Source organism: Dipodomys spectabilis, unplaced genomic scaffold (assembly GCF_019054845.1).
Source record: "Dipodomys spectabilis isolate Male_0828 unplaced genomic scaffold, ASM1905484v1 ptg000096l, whole genome shotgun sequence".
In the NCBI taxonomy this organism is placed as follows: Eukaryota; Metazoa; Chordata; class Mammalia; order Rodentia; family Heteromyidae; genus Dipodomys; species Dipodomys spectabilis.
Window position 1 is genome coordinate 7,410,908 of NW_024870773.1, and position 21,761 is coordinate 7,432,668.

At 42.1% G+C, this 21,761-nt stretch overlaps 1 protein-coding gene across 12 annotated transcripts in view; it reads left to right on the forward strand.

Annotated features, from left to right (window-relative positions):
* Nucleotides 1-1,693: 1,693 nt before the first annotated feature.
* The window catches only part of Abi1 (abl interactor 1), a 99,914-nt gene continuing 79,846 nt past the window's right edge, over nucleotides 1,694-21,761 (forward strand). For 11 of the 12 annotated variants that reach the window (XM_042686245.1, XM_042686246.1, XM_042686235.1 and 8 more), the window contains exon 1: nucleotides 1,737-1,966. In XM_042686245.1, the coding sequence (XP_042542179.1) occupies nucleotides 1,850-1,966 (117 nt within the window). In that variant the 5' untranslated portion in view covers nucleotides 1,737-1,849. Of the gene's footprint in view, nucleotides 1,967-21,761 lie in introns of all 12 variants that reach the window. The other variant, XM_042686242.1, reaches the window with a different exon arrangement.

Consider the following 21,761-nt stretch of genomic DNA (forward strand, 5'->3'; position numbering starts at 1 on the left):
GAATCTGATCTACTTCATTCCTTCTGTCATTCTTCCCATGGCATACCCCCTTCCTTAAAACCCTTTCAACAGGCACTATTTCTTTTTTTCTTTTTTCTTTTATTTTACAATTTTTTAAATTGTGAAAATACCATACAGAGGGGTTACAATTACGTGAGTAAGGTAATGAGTACATTTCTTATCAAGCATTGTTGCCTCCTCCTTTGTTTCCCCTTACCATCCCTTCCTATCCCCTCCCACCCCCCCCTCGCCCTCCACCCATTAGCCCCCCCCACAGGAGCTATTTCTTTTTTTTTTTTTTTGGGTCCGGTCGTGGGGCCTGAACTCTGGGCCTGGGCGCTGTCCCTCAGCTCTTCAGCTCAAGGCTAGCGCTCTACCACTTGAGCCACAGCGCCACTTCCGGCTTTTTGCTTATGTGGTGCTGAGAATCGAACCCAGGGCCTCAGGCATGCAAGGCAAGCGCTTTACCACTGAGCCAACTTCCCAGCCCAGGAGCTATTTCTTTAGTTGAGTACTCTCCCACTATTAGAACTTCAAATAACATTATAGATTAATGACAATGTATGTTTTAGAAAATGATCTTTAGTTTCTCTTTAAGACCTTGGACACTTTTTCTTTTTTTTAAATGTTTTTTACTGTGAGAATACTGTACAGAGGAGGGCTTACAGTTGCATGAGCAAGGTAATGAGTACATTTCTTATCAAGCATTGTTGCCTCCTTCAACACTCTTTTTCTGATGCCAGAATGGTACTGGAGTTTGAACTCAGTCGTTGACTGTTAAGCAGGCAGTGTACCTCTTGAGCCACACCTCCAACCCCTTTAGACACTTTTGAATAGCTCATTATTTCAAAAGAATTTAATGTTCCCGTGGAAAGCTTAAAATAAAGGATCTTTTGAGACTCTTTCAAAGCAAGTGGTGATATAAAACAAAAAAAGGATTGTGTCCAACCGAGAAAAAAAAGAAAGTGTGCCCGACTTAAAAACTGAAGGAAGAATATACGTCAAGGAGAGTCTGAATTGAAAGGGGACAGGAAAGCAGTAAAATTATGTGTGTTTATTTTAAAATTATTACCTTTTAAGGGGACAAGGTATTCTTGTCTAACTTGTGCCTCCAACGTCTAGCACATTGCTTGGTACACAGCTGCCAATTGATATTTCCTAAATTTCAAATGAATCGATGGGCGCAGAAGTTAAGAAATTAAAGCCTGAGTCACACATTCTCTCTCAGAAGACACAGGGAAAGTTTCCATGCGAGTGGATGGCTCTGATTCACTGACATTTTCCTAATTGGCCAAGTTGTGCCAAATTGCTCAATCTTCTCCGGGAACCGAATGTCGTTCTCTAGAATCACTCTGTGGCGCCACCTTCTGGCGCCACCAGGAAACTCGGAACCTAAAACACCATTTTGACTGGACGTTTTTTTTTTTCTCCCCCCAATCCCGGTAGGGTTCCTCCCTGGACGCATGCGCCTTGAGGGGGGAAAGCCAGTTTGCGGGAGACTACAATTCCCAGAAGCCCATGCTAGAAGAAAAAAAAAAACCATTCCGTGTGTGGCGCGCCGTGGGAGGTGGGGGGTGAGGGGTGGTTTGGGGGCGGGGGGTTGGGGAGGAAGAGAAGAAAAAAAAAAAATGAAGACTCGCGAGACGATGGGGTTCTGGCGGCTGCGCGAAGTGGGTGGAGGAGGGCGGGGAGCGTGAGGAGGAAGGGGAGGAGGCGCCGTCCCACAATACCAGGCGGGAGGGCGGGCGCGCGGCTCGTATCCGGGCTGTGAGGCGCCGCGAGCCTCGGCGGACCCCGCTGCCTCTTCTGTCTCTTTAACGCGAGAGGAAGCGATGCAGAGGGGTGGAAAATGGCAGAGCTGCAGATGTTACTAGAGGAGGAGATCCCGTCCGGCAAGAGGGCGCTGATAGAGAGTTACCAGAACCTGACCCGGGTGGCGGACTACTGTGAGAACAACTACATACAGGTGAGGCGCGCGGGCGGGCGGGCGGGCGTGCGGGCGGGCGCCGGCCGGGCCGAACGGGGACCCGCGGCGGGCGGGACCAGCCCACCGGGCGGGGTGGGGAGCTGCCCCGGACCTCAGCCGCCGCCGCCGCCGCCCCAGCCCGGCCCCGGGCCCCGATCCGGACCCCGGAGCGAGCCCGCGGCCGGACGGAGGGAGTCGGGCTGCCATACAGGAAGTGGCTGCGGTTCCAGCCGCCCGGAGCCCAGAGAGCAAAATGGGCGAGGGAGCCGGGAGCCCGCCACCGGGCGCCCCCTCCCTGCCGCCGGCTCCCTCGCGGGCTTGCTCCCCGGAGGCGCGCGGCTCCCCTCCGCACCCCAGCTGCCTCCCACTTGGGGGGGGGTGTCTGGTCTGGAGGGACTCCCCCTCACCCCCTCCAAACTACCACTCCGCCGTCTCCGCGCCCCGAGACGGCTCTAAGATCGGGAGAGACAGAGGGGAAAGGGCCGGGACGAGGTGCCGGGTGAAGCCGCCGACGGGGAGCGGAAAAGCGGGGTGTGTGTGTGTGAGTGTGTCAGCGTCGGCGGAGGGTGGGGGCGATTATGTCAGTTCAGCCTAGAGGGTGTGTCTGTATTTATTTATTTATTTTTTGAATTTTTGTCGTGAGTCACCGCGCACAGACCTCCTCCCTGCGGGGAGAAGGAAGCGGGTGCGGGGAGCCAGGGCCCGGCCCGCGCGGGCCAAGCTCCTCTGCCACATGCCTGTAATTGAAGGTTGGTGAATCTGCGTGCTTGCCCGTTTTCCAGTCGTTTTTATTTTATTTTTTTAAAATTTTTTTCACCTCCCTTCTCAGCATGTTCACTTCTGCCTCCCGATAACTTCCTTCTCGTTTTTCTTGAACACGGATGATCGAACACTGCTTGGAGGGGACAATGTCTTCAACACTCTCTTCTTCCTTCTCAAGTTCTTCCACTGTTGGCTTCAGGAGTTAACTTAAAATAGAGTTAATGTTATCGCTGAGGTTTCCCCCCCCCCCCCCCCGAGGTTTCTGTACAGGACATCAGTCTAAGGATAATAACCAAAGATGCTTATTATTTACTGTTTGGAACACAATACCTGTTTTTGTCCATTTATTAGATAACTCTTGGAACCTTAATTATGGCAGGTGCTCATTTGTTTCTTTTTATTTTGGTGATTGGAAACGAATTGTGTAAGCTTAACAGCTTTCAGCAGAAGTTGTCTTTTGTATCAACATTAAAGATATTAAAAAATTAGCTTGTTATTGGTAAGGCAAGGCCTAAAGTTGCTTTGAAAGATTAGAGTTACAGCAATTCAGAACAAATATTTATACCCATGTGATTAATCATGAGGGTTTTTTTTTTTGTTTTGCCAGTCCTGAGGCTTGAACTCAGGCCTGGGCACTGTTCCTGAGCTGCTTTTTTGCTCAAGGCTAGCACTCTACCACTTGAGCACAGCGCCACTTCTGGCTTTTTTCTGTTTTTACGGTACTGAGAAATAGAACCCAGGGCTTTATGAATGCTGGTCAAGTACTCTACCAGTAAGCCACATTCCCATCCCCATCATGATTTTTTTTTTCTTTTTGGTCCATCGTGGGACTTGAATTCTGGGCCTGGGTGCTGTCCCTCAGCTCTTCAGCTTAAGTCCAACGCTCTACCACTTGAGCCGCAGTGTAACTTCCGGCTTTCTTGTGGTTTATTGGAGATAAGAGTCTCAGGGACTTTCCTCTCCTGGCTGGCTTTGAGTTGTGATCCTTAGATCTCAGCCTCCTTAGCTAGGATTACAGGTGTGAGCCACCAGGGCCTGGCCTCCCAATCATGATTTTTTTTTTTTTTTTTTGGCTAGTCGTGGGGCCTGAACTCTGGGCCTGGGCTCTGTCCCTCAGCACTTCAGCTAAAGGCTAGCCTTCTACCACTGGGGCCACAGCACCACTTCTGGCTTTTACTGCTTAGGAGGTACTGAGGAATCGAACCCAGGACCTCATGCATGCAAGGGATGAACACACTTTACCACTGAGCCACTTTCCCAGCCTCATGATTTTTAATCATGAGTTTAATCAATGGTTTCTGTGTTGGGCAAGTTCTTTTTCTCTTGATACTGTCTTCAGAATATGTTAAGTATTTCTCAGTTTCTATGTTAGTGACATTGTATCTTCAGTAGCACTGCTAGGAATTTATCTTTGTAATTTTTTTTTTCAATCTTTCAATTTAAGGAATTTTACTGATAAGTAAACTTGTTGAATGCTTGCCATGTTTCTAAGACATGTGTTTTTGCAAATGGGATTTAGGTTTTAAAAACATCTTTTAAAACCTTGTAGAGATACAGAAAAAGTGTGAAAACAAAAGTGATCTTGTAACTTACTAATATTAAAAATATGCAACTTTCATTCAACTTAATATAAAAATTTGAACCTGAGATGGACCTTAAAATTTTAAAAGTTTTAAAGATCATGAAAAGAGCTGAGCTCTAGTCACTCAAGCCTGTAATCCTAGCTACTCAGGAGGCTGATATCTGGGATCACCGTTAGAAGACAGCTGGGGTCGGAAAGTCTGTGAGACTCCATTTTACCACCAAAAAGCTGGAAGTGGAACTGTCTTTCAAGAAATAGCCAGGGGACAATGCCCAGCCTCTGAATTCAAGCCTCACTACTGGCATGCACACATACACACACAGAAATGATCTTGGAAAGCAAAGGAAATCATTTTGGAAAAGTCATTTCTTCTCTATAGAAGTCAGCAGATAAGTACGCTATGAAGGGTGGCTTCTTTCTGTTTTGCATGTTGGGAAATCTGACAAGCACACTGTGTGGTAACTGGTACTTGTTGCCAACTGTTGGTAACCCTAACATGTTTTAGCCTGTATGTTGACTATTTCTTTTTCAGGTAGTTATGTTCTGCAGTGCTTTTTCCCCCCTCTGAGACCCCTTATCTTTTCTCCTGCTGCTGTCATGTAATGTTGAAGTACTTAAAAAACGTCATTAGCAATATTCCTGATAGGGAAGATCATGCTAGTAATCATGTATTAATAAACACTCATAAATATTGGAGCCTAGTGCTCAGAACCACACTCAGTGGCCCTAAGGTTGTGTTTGTGTGTGTGTGTATATGTGTGTGTGTTCCTAAATCTGACCTGTGAGAAATGATTGTGGGGAAGTAAGATTGACACATAGTAATGATTACCATGATACCTTAATAGCTTTTAAACTCTGGGCTACATGAACTAGGCCATTAATTGTCTTGCTTAAGGGGCTTAGATGAGGTCAAGCTCAGACAAGCTCAGAAAATGATGTATATGTTCATATGGTTGGTACGGCTGCTGATTTTGGTGTTATGAACAAATCGTCCTAGAAATAGCCATTTGAATGTCTATTGAGATCTTACTATAGCCCTTCTGTGACTGATTAGTCTATAAATAATAATCTTCATAAATGTATTTCTTCTTTGGGAAAGAATATAGTTAGTTATGTTTTGAGGTTTTTCTTTTTTGAGATTGGTCCTCTTGTATGTATCTCAAGCCAGCCTCAGTCTCAGGATTCCCTTTTTTTTTTTTTTGGGTCCAGTCGTGGGGCCTGAACTCTGGGCCTGGGTGCTGTCCCTCAGCTCTTCAGCTCAAGACTAGTGCTCTACCACTTGAGCCACAGCACCACTTCTGGTTTTCTGGTGGTTAATTGTAGATGAGTCTCATGGACTTTCCTGCCCGGGCTGGCTTTGAACTATGATGCTTAGATCTTCCTGAGTAGCTAGGATTACAAGGTGTGAGCCACCGGCGCCTGGCAACAATCACTTTTTAACTTGAGCACACTTAGCTATCTGGCTTTATTCTGTACTTGGTTTCTGTTAGGGAAACTATTTTGAGGAATAGGAAGAAAAGGAAGCTAAGTGAAGAAGTGTAGAAACTACTTAAGAAAGATTTCTCAGGATATAGATTGCTAGGTTGGGTAATGACAGGAAAGTGTTCTACATAACTTCACTTTTCAATTTGATTTAATTTTTCTGGTGGGATTTCTACCAACAAGAGCTTCATTGAGGTAGCAGGTATGTTCTAATCATTAGTCTTATAGTGAGCACATTAGATAGCTTTACACAGTTCCCATGACATTTGCTTCCTTTACACATTTAATTGTGGATATAAGGTAAATTATGGTAAAAGCTTAGTCTTTTTTGTATTAGACCATTTATGCTACGTAATAGACTATATCACTTAATTATTGTAAATCTGTGCTTCTCTCCCACTCCCTTGTTTTATTCTCCTTTCCTTTCCTCTCCCCTATTCCCTGTCCTTTCCTCTCTTTTCCTGTGCTCTCCTTTTTTCTTTTTCTTCTGGTAACAGATGAATAATCTGTTTAAAGACAGTAAACATCTAGCCTAAAGTTTTTTGGTGGTGGGGCTTGAACTCTGGGCCTGGGCGCTGTCCCTCAGCTCTTCAGCTCAAGGCTAGCACTCTATCACTTGAGCTACAGCACCACTTCCAGTTTTCTGGTGGTTTATTGGAGATAAGAGTTCCACGGACTTTCTTGCCGGGGCTGGCTTTGAACCGTGATCCTCAGATCTTAGCCTCCTGAGTAGCTGGGATTGCAGGCTTGAGCCACCGGCGCCCAGCTTAGCCTAAAGTTTAATAGTTTGTATGAAATAGTAAATGGAGTCCTAGATTTTCAGATTCTGAATCTTAAAAATTTTTTTTTTGTGTGTGTGTATGTATGTATGTATTAGTACTTGGACTTGGAACTCAAGGCTTTGCACTTTTGTTTGGCTTTCTCCTTTCAAAGCTGGTGTTGTACTACTTCAGCCATATGTATACTTTCAGCCTTTTGCCGATTAAGTGTAGATAAAAGTCTCTTGAGTTTGTCTGCTTGGCCTGGCCTTGAACCTTGATCCTCAGAGCTCAGCCTCCTGAGTAGTAGCTAAAACTACGTGTGTGAGCCAACAGCACCTGGCTCCTAAACTCTTTAATAAGTCAGGAATAGGTTGCTTACTGCAATACAGGAGTTAAAAAGGATGTGTAAAGGGGCTAGGAGTACAGCTGGGTGATAGTGTGTTTAGAGTGTATGTTTAATATGCACAAGGCTGGGTTCAGACTCTAGCACCAAAAAAGAAGAATGTATGTCAAGAGGATTGATGGATTAGTGGGTAATATATTCTCATTCCTTAGTGACCAGATTGTAGGACCCTAAAGGATACTTAAAAAAATCCCTAGATGTTCAAATTCCTTATATGAAATGGCATAGTATTTACTACCTACATACGTCATCCTATATATTTTAAATCATGTCTAGATTACAATGTAAATGCTGTGTGAATGGTTATATAGTATTGTTGAGTGAATAGTGGCAAAGTGTACATGTTCAACACAGATTAAGGTTTTAAAAAATATTTTGGATGAACTAATGGTTGGTTGAATTCACAACTGCTGAACCTACAGAAAAGGAGGGCAGACTGCAATTGATTGTGTTTAGTGAGTGAATATTTACCCTGTCACAATATCTTCTAGTTGTTTTGTATTTAATCCTTACAAATACTCCATGATAAGTGATGCTATCTTATAGGTGAGGAAATTAGGACTCAGAAAAGTTAAATTTTGTTTGGTATAACAATTATTAACTGTTCAGACAGAATTTCTGTTGAACTCTGACAGACTACAGCCTATGCACTTTTCATATCACTGTTTCCACATGAATGAATCTAGAACTCAGACTAGTTCAGAAGTGAATAGACTGGAAACCTAACAACTCTTGTACCATTGATCAGTTAGAACAATTCTTTCTGAATTCCTAAACCATGTATGTTTATAATTTGGAGACTTGTCCGTAAAGTTTCCAAAAGATGGTAGTTTTGGCATTTGAAATGTTCACTATAGGAACAGCCTAATTTTTCATTCAGCTCTGTGGTTTCTTTTCCTTCTGTGTCTCTCCTTGCCTATTCTGTTTTGATTTGGTGTTGCAGTTGGTGTAAGACAATTTGTAGAATTAGTAGAGGCTAACCAAATGTCTTGAAATATTTTGAAAAGGTCTGATTCTGTACAAACCAGATTTGAGGAAAGTCAAAATGATTGAGGAGGACAGGGTAGAATTTTTAGAGTTGCATTTTTGAAGTTTTAGTAAAGCAGTGGCTAGAAAAGTTAAGATGTAAATTGAACATATAATGAATTAAGCAGGGTTTTTTAATGGAAGTTCTTCAGGTAATTGTTAAGTTGACCTATACCATGTCACAGTGTGTTTAATGCTGTTGCCAAGCATGTTCTGGATTGGGTGGAGCAGGATCTGACCTAGGTTCATGACCAGCTCATGAATATCTCAAGTGGTAGAATGAGCAAGCAAGTTGAGTGTGAGACCCTGAGTTCAAGCCCTAATTCTGGCAGAAAAAAACAAAAAATGGAATGAAAAATGAGGTAAATTATAAGTAAATGTTATTTGGGGATATTTAAGAAGTTTCAATGGTGGGCTGAGAATGTGGCTTACTGGTAGAGAGCTTGCCTAGCATGCATGAAGCCCTGGGTTCGATTCCCCAGAACCACATAAACAGAAAAAAGCCAGAAGTGAAGCTGTGTCTCAAGTGGTAGAGTGCTAGCTTTGAGCACATAGAGGCTCAGGGACAGAGCCCAGACCCTGAGTTCAAGTCCCAGAACTGGCCAAAAAAAAAAAAAAAAAGTTTTGATGAGGGGCTATATATTTTTCTAATATCTTCTTTGTTAAGTGTAATGTTTTTGAAGTTATTCTTTGACTTTAAAAAATACTAATAGTTGAGCCATCCAAATTATTATCTTTGAGATCTTTATGTGTGTATATATATATATATATATATATATATATATATATACACACACACACACACACACACATTTTTTTTTCCAGTCATGGGGCCTGAACTCTGGGCCTGGGCTCTGTCCCTCAGCTCTTCATCTCAAGGCTAGCGCTCTACCACTTGAGCCACAGCACCACTTCCGGCTTTTTCTGCTTATGTGGTGCTGAGGAATGGAACCTAGGGCCTTATGCATGCAAGGTAAGCACTCTACCACTGAGTCACCTTCATAGGCCCGAGATCTTACTATTTAACAAGGCACAATGATAGAAAATTAGGGAATTTTTTTAAGCACATGATTGAGAAGACATTAGAATACTAGACACTAGAAAAATACAAGACACTAGAAAAATACCAATTACTGGATTTTGATTTACTAGGAAACAGCTAACTTGGTCTTTTTTTTTTTTTTCCTGAGCGGTGTTGGTAAAGGGGCTTGAACTTAGGGGTCTTACTTGGCTTTTTTACTCAAGACTGGCATTCTACCACTTGAACCACACTTCCACTTCCAGTTTCTACTGATTAATAGTCTCATGATTTGTCTGCCCAGTCTGGCTTTGGACCTCAATTCTCAGATCTCAGCCTCCTGAGTAGCTAGAATTACAGGCATGAACTACGCTGGCTCACTTCTTACATCTTTTCATTCCTTCTCTTGTTACTGCACTTGTGAAGTTGGAATGGAAATGTTTCATGTTGCTCCCATATAAGAAAACACTGCTTTTGCTTCATACGCCTATCTAGTAACTGACCTACCTTTCATTTATGGTTTAAATAGCTTTTATTAAAACAGCAACATCTTTCTCCTTCACCCACCAGTTTGCCTTTGCTGTTTTATCTAAGTTGTTATTTCTACTGCTTCACAGAATTTTGCTAAGTATCCCCCATGATGGAAAGTTTATTGGACATTATTTCTTTCTCATCTTCTTAGCATCATTTCACATTCCTCCCCTCAGTTCTCTCCACCTCATCCACAGCTTGTCCCCACCTAGTCCCCACCCCCATGGGATCTAGCTAGGCCTAGGCTGACTTGAATTTGGAATCCTCCCATGTAGCTGGAATTACAGGTTTGCCTACTAAGCTTGTTTCTCTCTCTCTTTTTCCTTTGGTTTAAATTAATTCTTGGGCTTCTTGATAACTTTTCTTCTACTTTTCCTGTTACTTTCTGGCCCTCTATTCTTTTATCTTTGAGTAGTGTAGCTTTGTTTTGTTTTTTTTCCTATGCATGTCACCTAAGATTTTATTTGTTTCCATCTAGTTTCCAGATAAGGTCTCTTTTCCACTGAGGCTTCCATGTATCTTACCATCTACTTAGGGCAGCCTTGTTTGTTTGAATCAAAGGTGCTTCACAGTTAAGATGCTTCAGACATCTTTTCAATTTTAAAAATTCGTTTTTATAAAGATGATGTATAGAAAGGTTACCGTTACATAACACACATCTTTTTTTGTGTGTGTGTCAGTTGTGGGGTTTGAACTCTGGGCCTGGACACTGTCCCTCAGCTCTTCAGCTCAAGGTGAGCGCTCTACCATTTGAGCCACAGTGCCACTTCCCGTTTTCTGGCGGTTAATTGGAGATAAGAGTCCCATGGACTTTCCTGCCCAGACTAGCTTTTAACCTCGATCCTCAGATCTCACCTCCTGAATAAGATAACAGGCGTGAGCCACTGGCACCTGGCACACATATCTTTTAGTATTATGGACTAACTCACTGGAAACCTGTGGAAACTTCTGGCAACTCCTCCATTATTCTTCCCTGTTCTTGTGCCCCTCTTGAATACTACTATTCATCTGACAGGTCCTGTAGATTCTTCTTAAATTTGCCTATTCAGTATCCACTGGTGCTACCCATTGCAAATGTCTATCTGTTTAGACAGCTGTTCTGGCTTTCTCTGAGCCATTGTCCACACTAAGCTCCCCTGTAGTACTGTAGTACTTTACTTTTTTGAGGGGGGGCAGAGCTGAAGACTGAGCTCAGGTCCTTGCATTAATTAGCCAGGCCGTGCTCTTTCACTGGGCTAAATCCCCAACCCCTACTATGGTCTTTTTTTTTTTTTTTTTGGCCAGTCGTGGGGCTTGAACTCAGGGCCTAGGCACTGTCCCTGAACTTCTTTTGCTCAAAGCTGCCACTCTATCACTTGAGCCACAGCACCACTTCTGGCTTTTTCTGTTTATGTGGTACTGAGGAATTGAACCGAGGGCTTCGTGCATGCTAGGCAAGCACTGTACCACTAAGCCACATTCCCAGCTCATGTCGTACTTTTAGGATAGAATTTAAATCAAGTTACTCCTCTCCTTTAAAGTCTTCTGGTGATTTCTCATCAGTATACTGCTCTGGTTTAAATGATGATGTCTCTCCAGAATTCAGATTGAACTTAATCTCCCTGGTAGTGATACTGAGAGATGGGGATTTGGAGAATTGCTTGTCTGGGGGTTCTGCCCTCTTGAATGGAATTAAGTGCCTATAAAAAGACTTTTGAAGTCAGGTACAGGAGGCTCACATCTGTAATCCTAGCTACTTAGGAGGCTGAGATTTGAGGATTATAGTTTAAAGTCATCCTGGACAGTCAAGTCCTTGAGACACTTACTTCCAATAAACTCAGAAAACACTAAAAGTGAAGCTGTGGTTGAAGTGGTAGAGTGCGAGCCTTGAGCAAAAAAGCTCAGACAGAGCCCAGGTCCTGAATTCAAGCCCAGGACTGGACAAAGGGGCTTGAGAGTGTGAAGTTGCCTTTTAGCCTTCTGCAATATGAGAACATAGAGACCTGGACTTGACATGGTCACTACTTAATCTTGTGTTTCTCAGAACTTAGAACTGTCTTCCTTCCTTCCTTCCTTCCTTCCTTCCTTCCTTCCTTCCTTCCTTCCTTCCTTCCTTCCTTCCTTCCTTCCTTCTTTCCTTCCTTCTTCCTTTCGTTCTTTCTTTCGTTCTTTCTTTCATTCTTTCTCTTGAACTCTGGGCCTGGGCACTGTCCCTGCACTCTTCAGCTCAAGGCGAGTGCTCTACTTCTTGAGCCACAGTGCCACTTCTGGTTTTCCAGTGGTTTATTGGAGATCAGAGTCTCACGGACTTTTCTGCCCGGGCTGGCTTTGAACCATGATACTCAGATCTCAGCCTCCTGAGTAGCTAGGATTACAGGTGTGAGCCACCGGCGCCCAGCTAAAGTAACTTTCTGTTGTTTATAAAGTATTCAGTTTAGCATTTTGCTGTAATAGCACAAACTGACCAAAATGTAGATTTACCTATCTCAATGGGGTCTAAGAGTCCTTATATAATAGCTTTTGTTGTTTTACACTTGCTGCATTCATCTTATTGGACTCACCTTACAAGTCTTACTGGCCTTTTAGTTAAAAAAACAAAACAAAACAATAACACTCATATTCTGCTCAGCAAATGTGTTCTGACTTGAAAACTCATTCCTTTTGATCTGATATTACTCATTTTTAGGTCTTTTCTTGTAGTTCATACATTAATTACTCATTTGATAAAAATCCTTTGAGTACCCACTATATGTTAGCTACTATTCTAGGTCATATAAATACTGAGCATGTCAAAATCCATATTCTTAGCAAATTTTCATTATGGAAAAGGGGATAGATAATATACATAAAAAATTTAATGCTTCAGATAAATGAAGTTGTGCTTAGGAAAATTAAGTACAGTTAGATGGGGATAGAAAATAGGGAAGGAGAACTTTACGTTAGGAAGGTTAGGAAGTCCTTGGAGGTAAGCTAAAATTTGAAAGGTTGGGAAGACATCTGTGTGAATAGCTATGGAATAGGAAGGGTAAAGGTTGTGATGTGAGAAAAATATTTCTAAGGGTTTTGTGACCCAGAGGCAGTTAATGAGGACCAGAGAAGAGAAATTAGATTATCAGGTGTTTATGTAGGGCCTTCGGGGGTCTTGGAAAGAGGTAACATTCTGAATAGATGTAGTTATTGGGAGTACTAACTAGCTTTTTGTTTTGGTATTAATACTGGGGTTTGAACTCAAGGCTTTGTGCTCTTGTTTGGGTGTTTTGCTCAAGGTACTCTACCACTTGAGTTATACCTTGTCTAGCTCTTTGCTGGTTTAAGAGGACATAAAAGTCTCACAAGATATATCTGCCTAGGCCTCCTGAGTAGCTAGGATTACAGGTGTGAGCCACCAGTGCCTGGCTCAGTTTTACTTTTCTTTTTTTGGGGGGTTGGTCATGGGGCTTGAACTCAGGTCCTGAGTGCTGTCCTGAGCTTCTTTTGCTCAAGGCTAGTGTTGTACCACTTGAGCTACAGTGTTTTCTTGTGGTTTATTGGAGATAAGAATCTCATGGACTTTGCTGTCCCAGCTGGCTTCAAATCATGATCCTCAGATCTTAGCTTTCTGAGTAGCTAGGATTACAGGTATGAGCCACTAGCACCTGGCCACTACTACATAGCTTGTTAGAAGAATCTTCTAAGCAGTGAAAAACTATCAAGTTTAAGTTGATAGATACAGGTTTTTTTAAAATCTAATTTTTCTTGAAAACTTAAATTTTATTGGCAATTATTGCTATTACTTGCCAGTCTGTTTGTTCATTTTTAGGAAAATGTCTACCAAAGAGTCTAAGTAACTATAGTTGATCCATAGATTAAAAAAACCAGTAATAGAATTCTGTAAAAGATGTTCTGTTCAGTTTACAAATATATTGCACAATATTTTTCCTAAGTGTATCCATCATAACTTAAGCTATGATGTATATTGAGCGTTTCTGACTAAAGTGTTTTTTTTTTTTTTTTTGGCTGAGTTTAGGACTTGAACTCGGCCTGGGTGCTGTCCCTGAACTTTTTTTGCGCAAGGCTAGTACTCTGCCACTTTGAGCCACAGGGCTATGTCTGGTTTTCTGGTGGTTAATTGTATAAAGAGTCTCATGGGGAGCTGGGAAGGTGGCTCAGTGGTAGAGTGCTAGCCTCACATGCATGAGGCCCTGGGTTCGATTCCTTAGCACCACATAAGCAGAAAAAAGCCAGAAGTGGTGCTATGGCTTATGTGGTAGGACGCTGGCGTTGAGCTGAAGAGCTTAGGGACAGCGCTCAGGCCCAGAGTTCAGCCCCCATGACAGACAAAAAAAAAAAAAAAGAAGTCTCATGGATCTTCCTGCATGGACTAGTTTTGAACTGCAATCCTCAGATCTCAGCCACCTGAATAGCTAGGATTACAGGCGTATGCCACTAGTGCCCAGCAGATAAAGTTCTTTTTTTTTTTTGGGTCCGGTCGTGGGACCTGAACTCTGGGCCTGGGCGCTGTCCCTCAGCTCTTCAGCTCAAGGCTAGTGCTTTACCACCTGAGCCACAGCGCCACTTCCGGCTTTTTTCTTTTTGCTTATGTGGTGCTGAGGAATCGAATCCAGGGCCTCATGCATGCAAGGCAAGCGCTCTGCCACTGAGCCACATTCCCAGCCCCGAGATATAAAGTTCTTTATGCAAGAATTCTCTTTGTGGATCAGGAATGTGGCTTAGTGGTAGAGTGCTTGCCTAGCATGTACCAAGCCTTGGGATCTAGCAAGCACCAAGCCCTGAGATCGATTCCTTACTGCCACATAAACAGGAAAAGCCTGGAAGTGGCACTGTGGCTCAAGTGGTAGAGTGCTAGCCGTGAGCAAAAGAAGCTCAGGGTCAGTATCCAGGCCCTGAGTTCAAGTCTCAGGACTGGAAAAAAAATAAAAAAAGAATTCCATTTGCTATATATTCTTTTTTTTTTTTGGGGTCCGGTCGTGGGGCCTGAACTCTGGGCCTGGGCGCTGTCCCTCAGCTCTTCAGCTCAAGGCTAGCGCTCTACCACTTGAGCCACAGCACCACTTCCGGCTTTTTTCTTTTTGCTTATGTGGTGCTGAGGAATCGAACCCAGGGCCTCATGCATGCAAGGCAAGCGCTCTACCACTGAGCAACCTTCCCAGCCCCTGCATAGTATATATTCTGTGCTAATTATTTTGTATAGATACTTAAATTCAGGGTCTTACTGTTCTGTATATTTCACCTCTGGTGTAACTACTGTGATTATAATGTGTCATATACCTGCTTTGTATAGACTTTAGCCATATCAAAAATTTAATAGTTTGTATAAATTTAATTTATAAGCAGTTTCTTACAGTTGGAACTGTAAGAAATACTAACTTTTATTAAAATGTAATAGAGGGGCATAATGGTAGACACGTATAATCTCAGCATTTGGAAGGCTGAGACAAGATAATCATGAGCCTGGGCTACATAGTGAGACACTGTCTCAAAAAATAAAACAAGGAGTCATAGGCTCTTATAGTAAAATGGTTCCTTAGCAAGCTATAGGCCCTGAGATCAAACCCCAGTGCTGTTTAAAAAACAAACACCACATAAACAAAAAACACTGGGAACTACCTCAAGTGCTAGAATGTTTGCTTAGTAAGTGCCAGACATGAAGTCAATACCTTAAAAAAACACACACATACAAGATAGCGAAATACGCAGTAATCATAATCTCTAATTTAATCCTGTTCTCACGTTGTGTTTGAAGATATTCCTTTTTTTTTTTTTACCCCTGGGCCAGTCCTGGGGCTTGAACTCAGGGCCTGGGCACTGTCCCTGAGTTTCTTTTGCTCAGGGCTAGCACTCTTATCACTTAAGCCACAGTACCACTACCAGATTTTCTGTTTATGTGGTACTAAGGAATCAAACCCAGGACTTCATGCATGCTAGGCAAGCACTCTACCACTAGGCCACATGCCCAGCCTACATTCTTGTTTTTTATATTATCCTTGGTACATAAATATCTTCCCTTTTCAGTACTAATATATCTTAAAAATATCTGAAGTGAGAAAAAAAAGGACAAAAAATGGAGGTATACTTTTGTTTCTGCCATTTTGCTGGCTTTCCCCCCTATCTTTGAGACAGATTGTAGCTAAGTACATAATCCAGGCTGGCCTCAGATTTTTCTCCTGAGTGCTAGGATTGCAGGGGTATGCCACCACACCTGGGTCCCCTTTATTTCATATACTTAATGTTTTCTGTGAGAAAAAAGGTATTGGCTTAGTTTCTTTGTTAAGCCATGCCTCTTTCAAAAGACTTGAGAATCCATTTTGCCTTTTCAGTTTCATGTTCCATTAAAATTAATAGTAAAAATTTACTTTGAGTAGGTGGAAGACAAACTATTAATGCTCTTATTGCTTTAGAATAGTCACAGAATACCATAAAGATCCCAAAGGAAACTGGCAAAATGTTACAGAATCCCAAGTTAGAATCACAGGAGTGTTTCATAAATACATATATATATATTATATATATATGTATATGTAACATGCTTCATAGATGGTAGAATCTATTTGTTACTTAGTCAGTTATTTGCCATTTTTTTGTTTTTGCTTTTGTTTCTCCTTTCCTTCCTTCCACTTCCCTTTTCCTTTCCTTTCCCCACTTCCTTATTTCTCCTCTTCTCTCCTTCTTTCCCTTCCCTTGCACCTTTTTTGAGACAGACAGGGGTCTCACTAAGTTGTCTGGTTGGCCTCAAAATTCTTGTCCCAAATGATCTTCCACTTCATCCTCTCAAGTAGTTTGAATTATGATTGTGTATCACAGTGCCTGGCTTAGCAGGTTTTTACATCCCTATATGTGTCAGAGCAGGTTGGCAATTAGATATAATCTTTTTCCTCAGGGGATTTTCTTTTGTGTCCTCTACTGATAAAGTAGATCATAAACTATAATTATACCAAGGAAAACATATGTTGATATGAGGCTCTATCTTAGGTGTCTCTAGTGAGCTTGGTGTGGCAAAGAAAGAAATTGGAGTTCATATCTGAAAAGTGGATATGTATTAACACTGTTGGTAATAAGGGGATTAGCATGTGCATGGGTCCAAAGGTGAGAGAGTGATTTTTGAACAATATATAGGGTGCTGTAGAGAGAATGAACAGAAAATGATCTTTCAGGATGTAGGGAAGAGCCATACTAAGCAAGGACCAATTTGCTGTGTTAGGATTTTGGTCTTTCCTTTTTTTTTTTGGGTCCAGTCGTGGGGCCTGAACTCTGGGCCTGGGCGCTGTCCCTCAGCTCTTCAGCTGAAGGCTAGCGCTCTACCACTTGAGCCACAGCGCCACTTCCGGCTTTTTTCTTTTTTTGCTTATGTGGTGCTGAAGAATCGAACCCAGGGCCTCTGGCACACAAGGCAAGCGCTCTACCACTGAGCCACCTTCCCAGCCCCTGGTCTTTCCTTTTTTTTTTTTTTTTTGGTGAGGGTAGTTGAAAGTTTTATGCAGATGACGAAAAATTGTACTTTTATTGAGAATGGAGAACAGATTTTAAGGAGGATTGAATTATAGATGGGAAGAAGTCCAAGAAGAGATTGGGAAAAGGCTGGTCTAGAAGTGACAATCTTGAATAGTAGTGGTTTATTTAAAATTTCTAGTGGCTTGGAGTCATAATAGGTTATGATTCCCTGGCTTCTGTAGAAAGAGTTCTTGACATTATTGGGATATATTGAACCTATGTACTTAGGAGGGAGATTTGTTTAAAAATTAATTTTCTGCTCTGTATATAGGTATATAGAAACCAGTGCGTGATAGAGGTTTTAGATCCAAGGAACATAAAATTGCTCTGTAGTATACACATGGATGGATATATCCTTTCCCTTCTTTCTTTCTCCCCAATTCCCCTCCCTTCTCTCTCTTGTGTACTAGGCAAGAGCTCATTCATAGAGTTGTATCTCCAGCCTAGTACTTATATTTAAATAAGGAAATAGTCTGTATAAAAGAAATTAGTGTGGGCTGGGAAGGTGGCTCAGTGGTAGAGTGTTTGCCTTGCATGCATGAGGCCCTGGGTTCCATTCCTCAGCACCACATAAGTAGAAAAAAAAAAGCCGGAAGTGGCACTGTGACTCAAGTGGTAGAGCACTAGCCTTGAGCTGAAGAGCTGAGAGACAGTGCCCAGACCCAGAGTTCAGGCCCACGACTGGACCAAAAAAAAAAAAAGAAATTAGTGTTTGGAAAGTTTTTCTTTTTTTTTTTTGTTGCCCATCAAGGCCTGGGCACTGTCCTGAGCTTATTTGCTCAAGGCTAGTGATCTACCATTTGAGCCACAGCTGTACTTTTAGATTTTTTGGTGGTTAATTGGAGACCCCAGAGTCTCATGGCCTTTCTATCCAGGTGGGCTTCAAACTATGATCTTCAGATCTCAGCCTTCTGAGTAGCTAGGATTACAGACACGAGCCACCAGTGCTTTGGCCTTTTTGAACAGGTTTTGATTTTAGTTTTGTCAGAATTTTTAGAAAGAGACAAGGTCAAGCAACACTAAAAAATAAAGGTAATTAATATGATCCTACAAAATACTTAAGTAATGCAGTTGTATTAAAAGCAAAACCTAAACCTTCTTTCTTTTCTTTATGCTGTATTCATCTTCTTCTAGACTGTTGTCAAGTTTGTTTCATATGCTTCTAGTTTTTGTACAGAAGTTGAGTTACTTGGGAAGATTTATCTAGCCTTAGTGCAGGATAGATTGGAGAGGAGACAAATTTGGATTCAGTGACCAGATAGACAGCTGTTAAATTTGTTCAGATGTAAAGAGATGTGTGTGTATGTGTGTGTGCGTGTGCGTGCGTGCATGCACGCGTGTGTGCACATGCTGGTCTCCAGCTATTCCTGAGTCTTGAACTCAAGGTTTGATTGAAGATAAGTCTCACAACCTTTTTTTTTTTTGCTGGGGCTGGCTTCAAACTGTGATCCACAGATCTTAGCCTCCTGAGTAGCTAGGAATACAGGCTTTTATTTCTTTGGTTTTTATTTTTTTGGGGAGGGGTCATGGTGGAGCTGGGGTTTGAACTCATGGCCTTGCATTTGACAGCCTGGTGCTCTAGCACTTGACCTATGCCTCCAGCCCAGGTGTTAACAACTGGATCCTGGCTATAAAGAATATTTCTTGAATGGGGATAGCTATAGTGAGATTGAAAAGGAAAACAAGCAGCAATAATCCTTTGAAAGAGATCTGGGTTCTCCAAAGAGAAAGCTCAAAGATGGTTGAGGGTGCTAGTGCATAACTATAATCCCAGAATTTGGGAGACTGAGACAGGAGGATCTCCAGTTTGAGGCCAGCCTGGGCCAGTGGGGAAGGAGAGAGAGCTGGGGTGGGAAGTGGGAAGGAAGGGCACATGCATGCAAGTCTTTAAAGATGTCTTTTTTGACCTGTATGGTTTCTCTTCTACCATAAAGTTAATACGCCTACAGAAAGTAATTTGCAGTCATAGAAGTGAGTCTGTAGACCCTCTTTTTCAGCCGTTAGTACACAGTTGGTTCCTGACACTTTCCAGCTTGTACTCCTCCACAGTGGGATTGATTGGCAGAGCAGTGGGTTGCAGAGTAGGAATAAGGCTTGACTGTTAGCTGGCTGTGTAGGCAGACGTGGGAAGAGGAGAGGAGAAAGGAGAGAAAGAAGAGGAAAGGGATTCCAAGGTCTCTGACTGTGTTCTATAGTGGCAGGAGATACAGGTTTCTTCTTCTAATACTCATTTTGATGTTCTGTATTGTTGAATGTTGACATTTTTCTACATTTACAAATGATTTCAACATATGTATGACTTACACATGAATTGAAACTCTCCCTATTTGAAAGGAACGTTAAGAGAGAATTCTAAGGAATATGGATGATGTTGGAAGTGCTATCTCAGGGAAAGCTCATAAAGAACAAGCTTAGTACTGGGATTGGTGGCATATGACTGTCTTCCTAGTACATGGCAAGTAGAGTTGGGTAGATCTTGAATTTGAGGCCAGCATATGCTGGTGAGGCCCTGTTTCTAAAACAAAATAAAGCATTACAGAAAAGAATGTGTTTAGTTGAGTCTTAAATTTAGTGAGTTAGGGGAATGAGTAGGTTGAGAGGCAAGATATATTAGTAGTAAAAATCACCATGATAATAAGACTGTCCAGTAGTATCAAATGGAAAGGACAGTAGTGAAGGAGATGAAATAGGAGACTAGTTCAAATGATAGAACTTTTTCTACCACTGGCTCAAGTGGTAAATACTTGCCCAACAGGGATGAAGCCTTGAGTTTAATTCCCAGTAGTACTCTACTGTTTGTGTGTGTGTGTGTGTACACACACACACATATATGTATGCATACACATATATGTAACATAACATATACATACGTATATACCACTGAACTACTGTCACTGAACTGTAGAAAAGCAGTCTAATGTTGCTTACATCTAAAAATATAAACTATGATTTAAATGTAACTCTGGTAAGAAGAAATTGTGCCTTGGTATATCCTGACATAACTGTTGTTTTTGTCAAGACATATTTGGCATAACCAACAGAAACCATTGAATAAATGGATAAATGCAGTGGAAATGAATTACAGTCAATCTACCACTTGAGCCATGCTCCTAGTCCATCCTTTGATTATTTTTAGATGTAGTTATATTTAGATTGGCTTTTGTTGGCCAGAGCTAGCCTTAGCTCATGATCTTCCTTCCTATTCCTCCTGACTAGCTGGGGTCACACACATGTGTCACCATACCTAGCTTGTTTCAATGTATTTTAACTAACTTTTTACATGGGCTGGTCTCAAACCATTATCATTTTGTTTTCTACTACCTGAGTAAACTGAGATCACAGGTATGTGCCCCTGTACCCAGCCCAGCTCCTGCTGATGTCCACCTAGAGTTTTTTTGTTTGCTTCTCTTCACAGACTACAGTTATAAATAAATAAATAACTCCCTGATAAGGGAGTTAATGTCAAAACCAATAAAAATCATAGTAGAAAAGAGTCTTGATTTATTTTTAAATTAAAACAAAAATTTTTGTGGGTCATGCAGCTTCAACCTCAAGAGGCCTAGGTGCTGTCCCTGAGGTTTTACATGCAAAGCTAACACTACCACTTTGAGCCATAGCTCAGCTTCTGGTTTTCTGGTGGTTAACTGGGGATAAGAGTCTCACTTTCCTGCCCAGGCTTGCTTTGAGTTGTGATCCTCAGATCTCAGCCTCCTGAGGAGCTAGGATTACTGGTGTTAGCCACCCAGCTTGCACTTTTAAAATGCGCAAAAATTTTGAATAGACTTTTTGCTATGAAAATGGACCAACAGGCATATGAAAAGGTACCCAGTATAACTATTAATGAAGGAGGAAATGAAAATCAAAACCACTATGAGGTATCAATTTTCACACCAATATTATGGCTATAAAAAAAGAGGGCTAGGGATGTAACTCAGTGGTTGGAGGATTTGCCTGAGTGTGTGAGGCCTTGGGTTTGACCCCCAAGACCACAAAAAACAAGCCAAAACAAAACCTCAAGAGAAATCCAATGCTGAGCTAGTTTCAAGTCTTGATCCTCAGATCTCAGTCTCCTTAATAGCTAGGCATAACTCCCAATAGCTCCATAGATTAACAACCTACGGGTGTGTGTGTGTGTGTGGCCGCCACTGCTTCACTTCTGGGTTTTTGGTTATTAATTGGTGATGTGAATCTCATGGACTTTCCTGCCCAGGTTGGCTTTGAACCACGATCCTCAGATCTTAGCCTCCTGAGTAGTTAGGATTACAGGTGTGAGCCACTGGTGTTTGGCAACTGCCGAGTTTTTAATGCCTGAGCGATTTAGAGGCACTTACTTAAACCATAGTGCAAGTGAAATTAATAAAGACATAAAAAGTGATTACCAACGATGGGTACAAAAAGGAAGATGTTAGGTCAGGTTACAGAGTAAAAATAGCAATGTGGAGGAAAAAGATCTAATTTACTGGACAGAGACTGTAATTAATAAAAGTGAGCTGGGCACTAGAGGCTTACACCTGTAATTCTAGTTATTCAGAAGGCTGAGATCTGAGGATCATGGTTCAAAGTCAGCCTTTGCAGGAAAGTCCATGATACTTGTATCACTGGAGCAGTGGCTCCAGTGGTAGAATGCTGGTCTTGAGCAAAAATGCTCAGGAACAGCCATTCAGGCTCTTGAGTTCAAGCCTCTAGAGCAGGGTGTGTGCATGCACACATGTGCACGCATACACACACACACACCCTTGGTTAGCCTGTGGAGCTATTGGGAG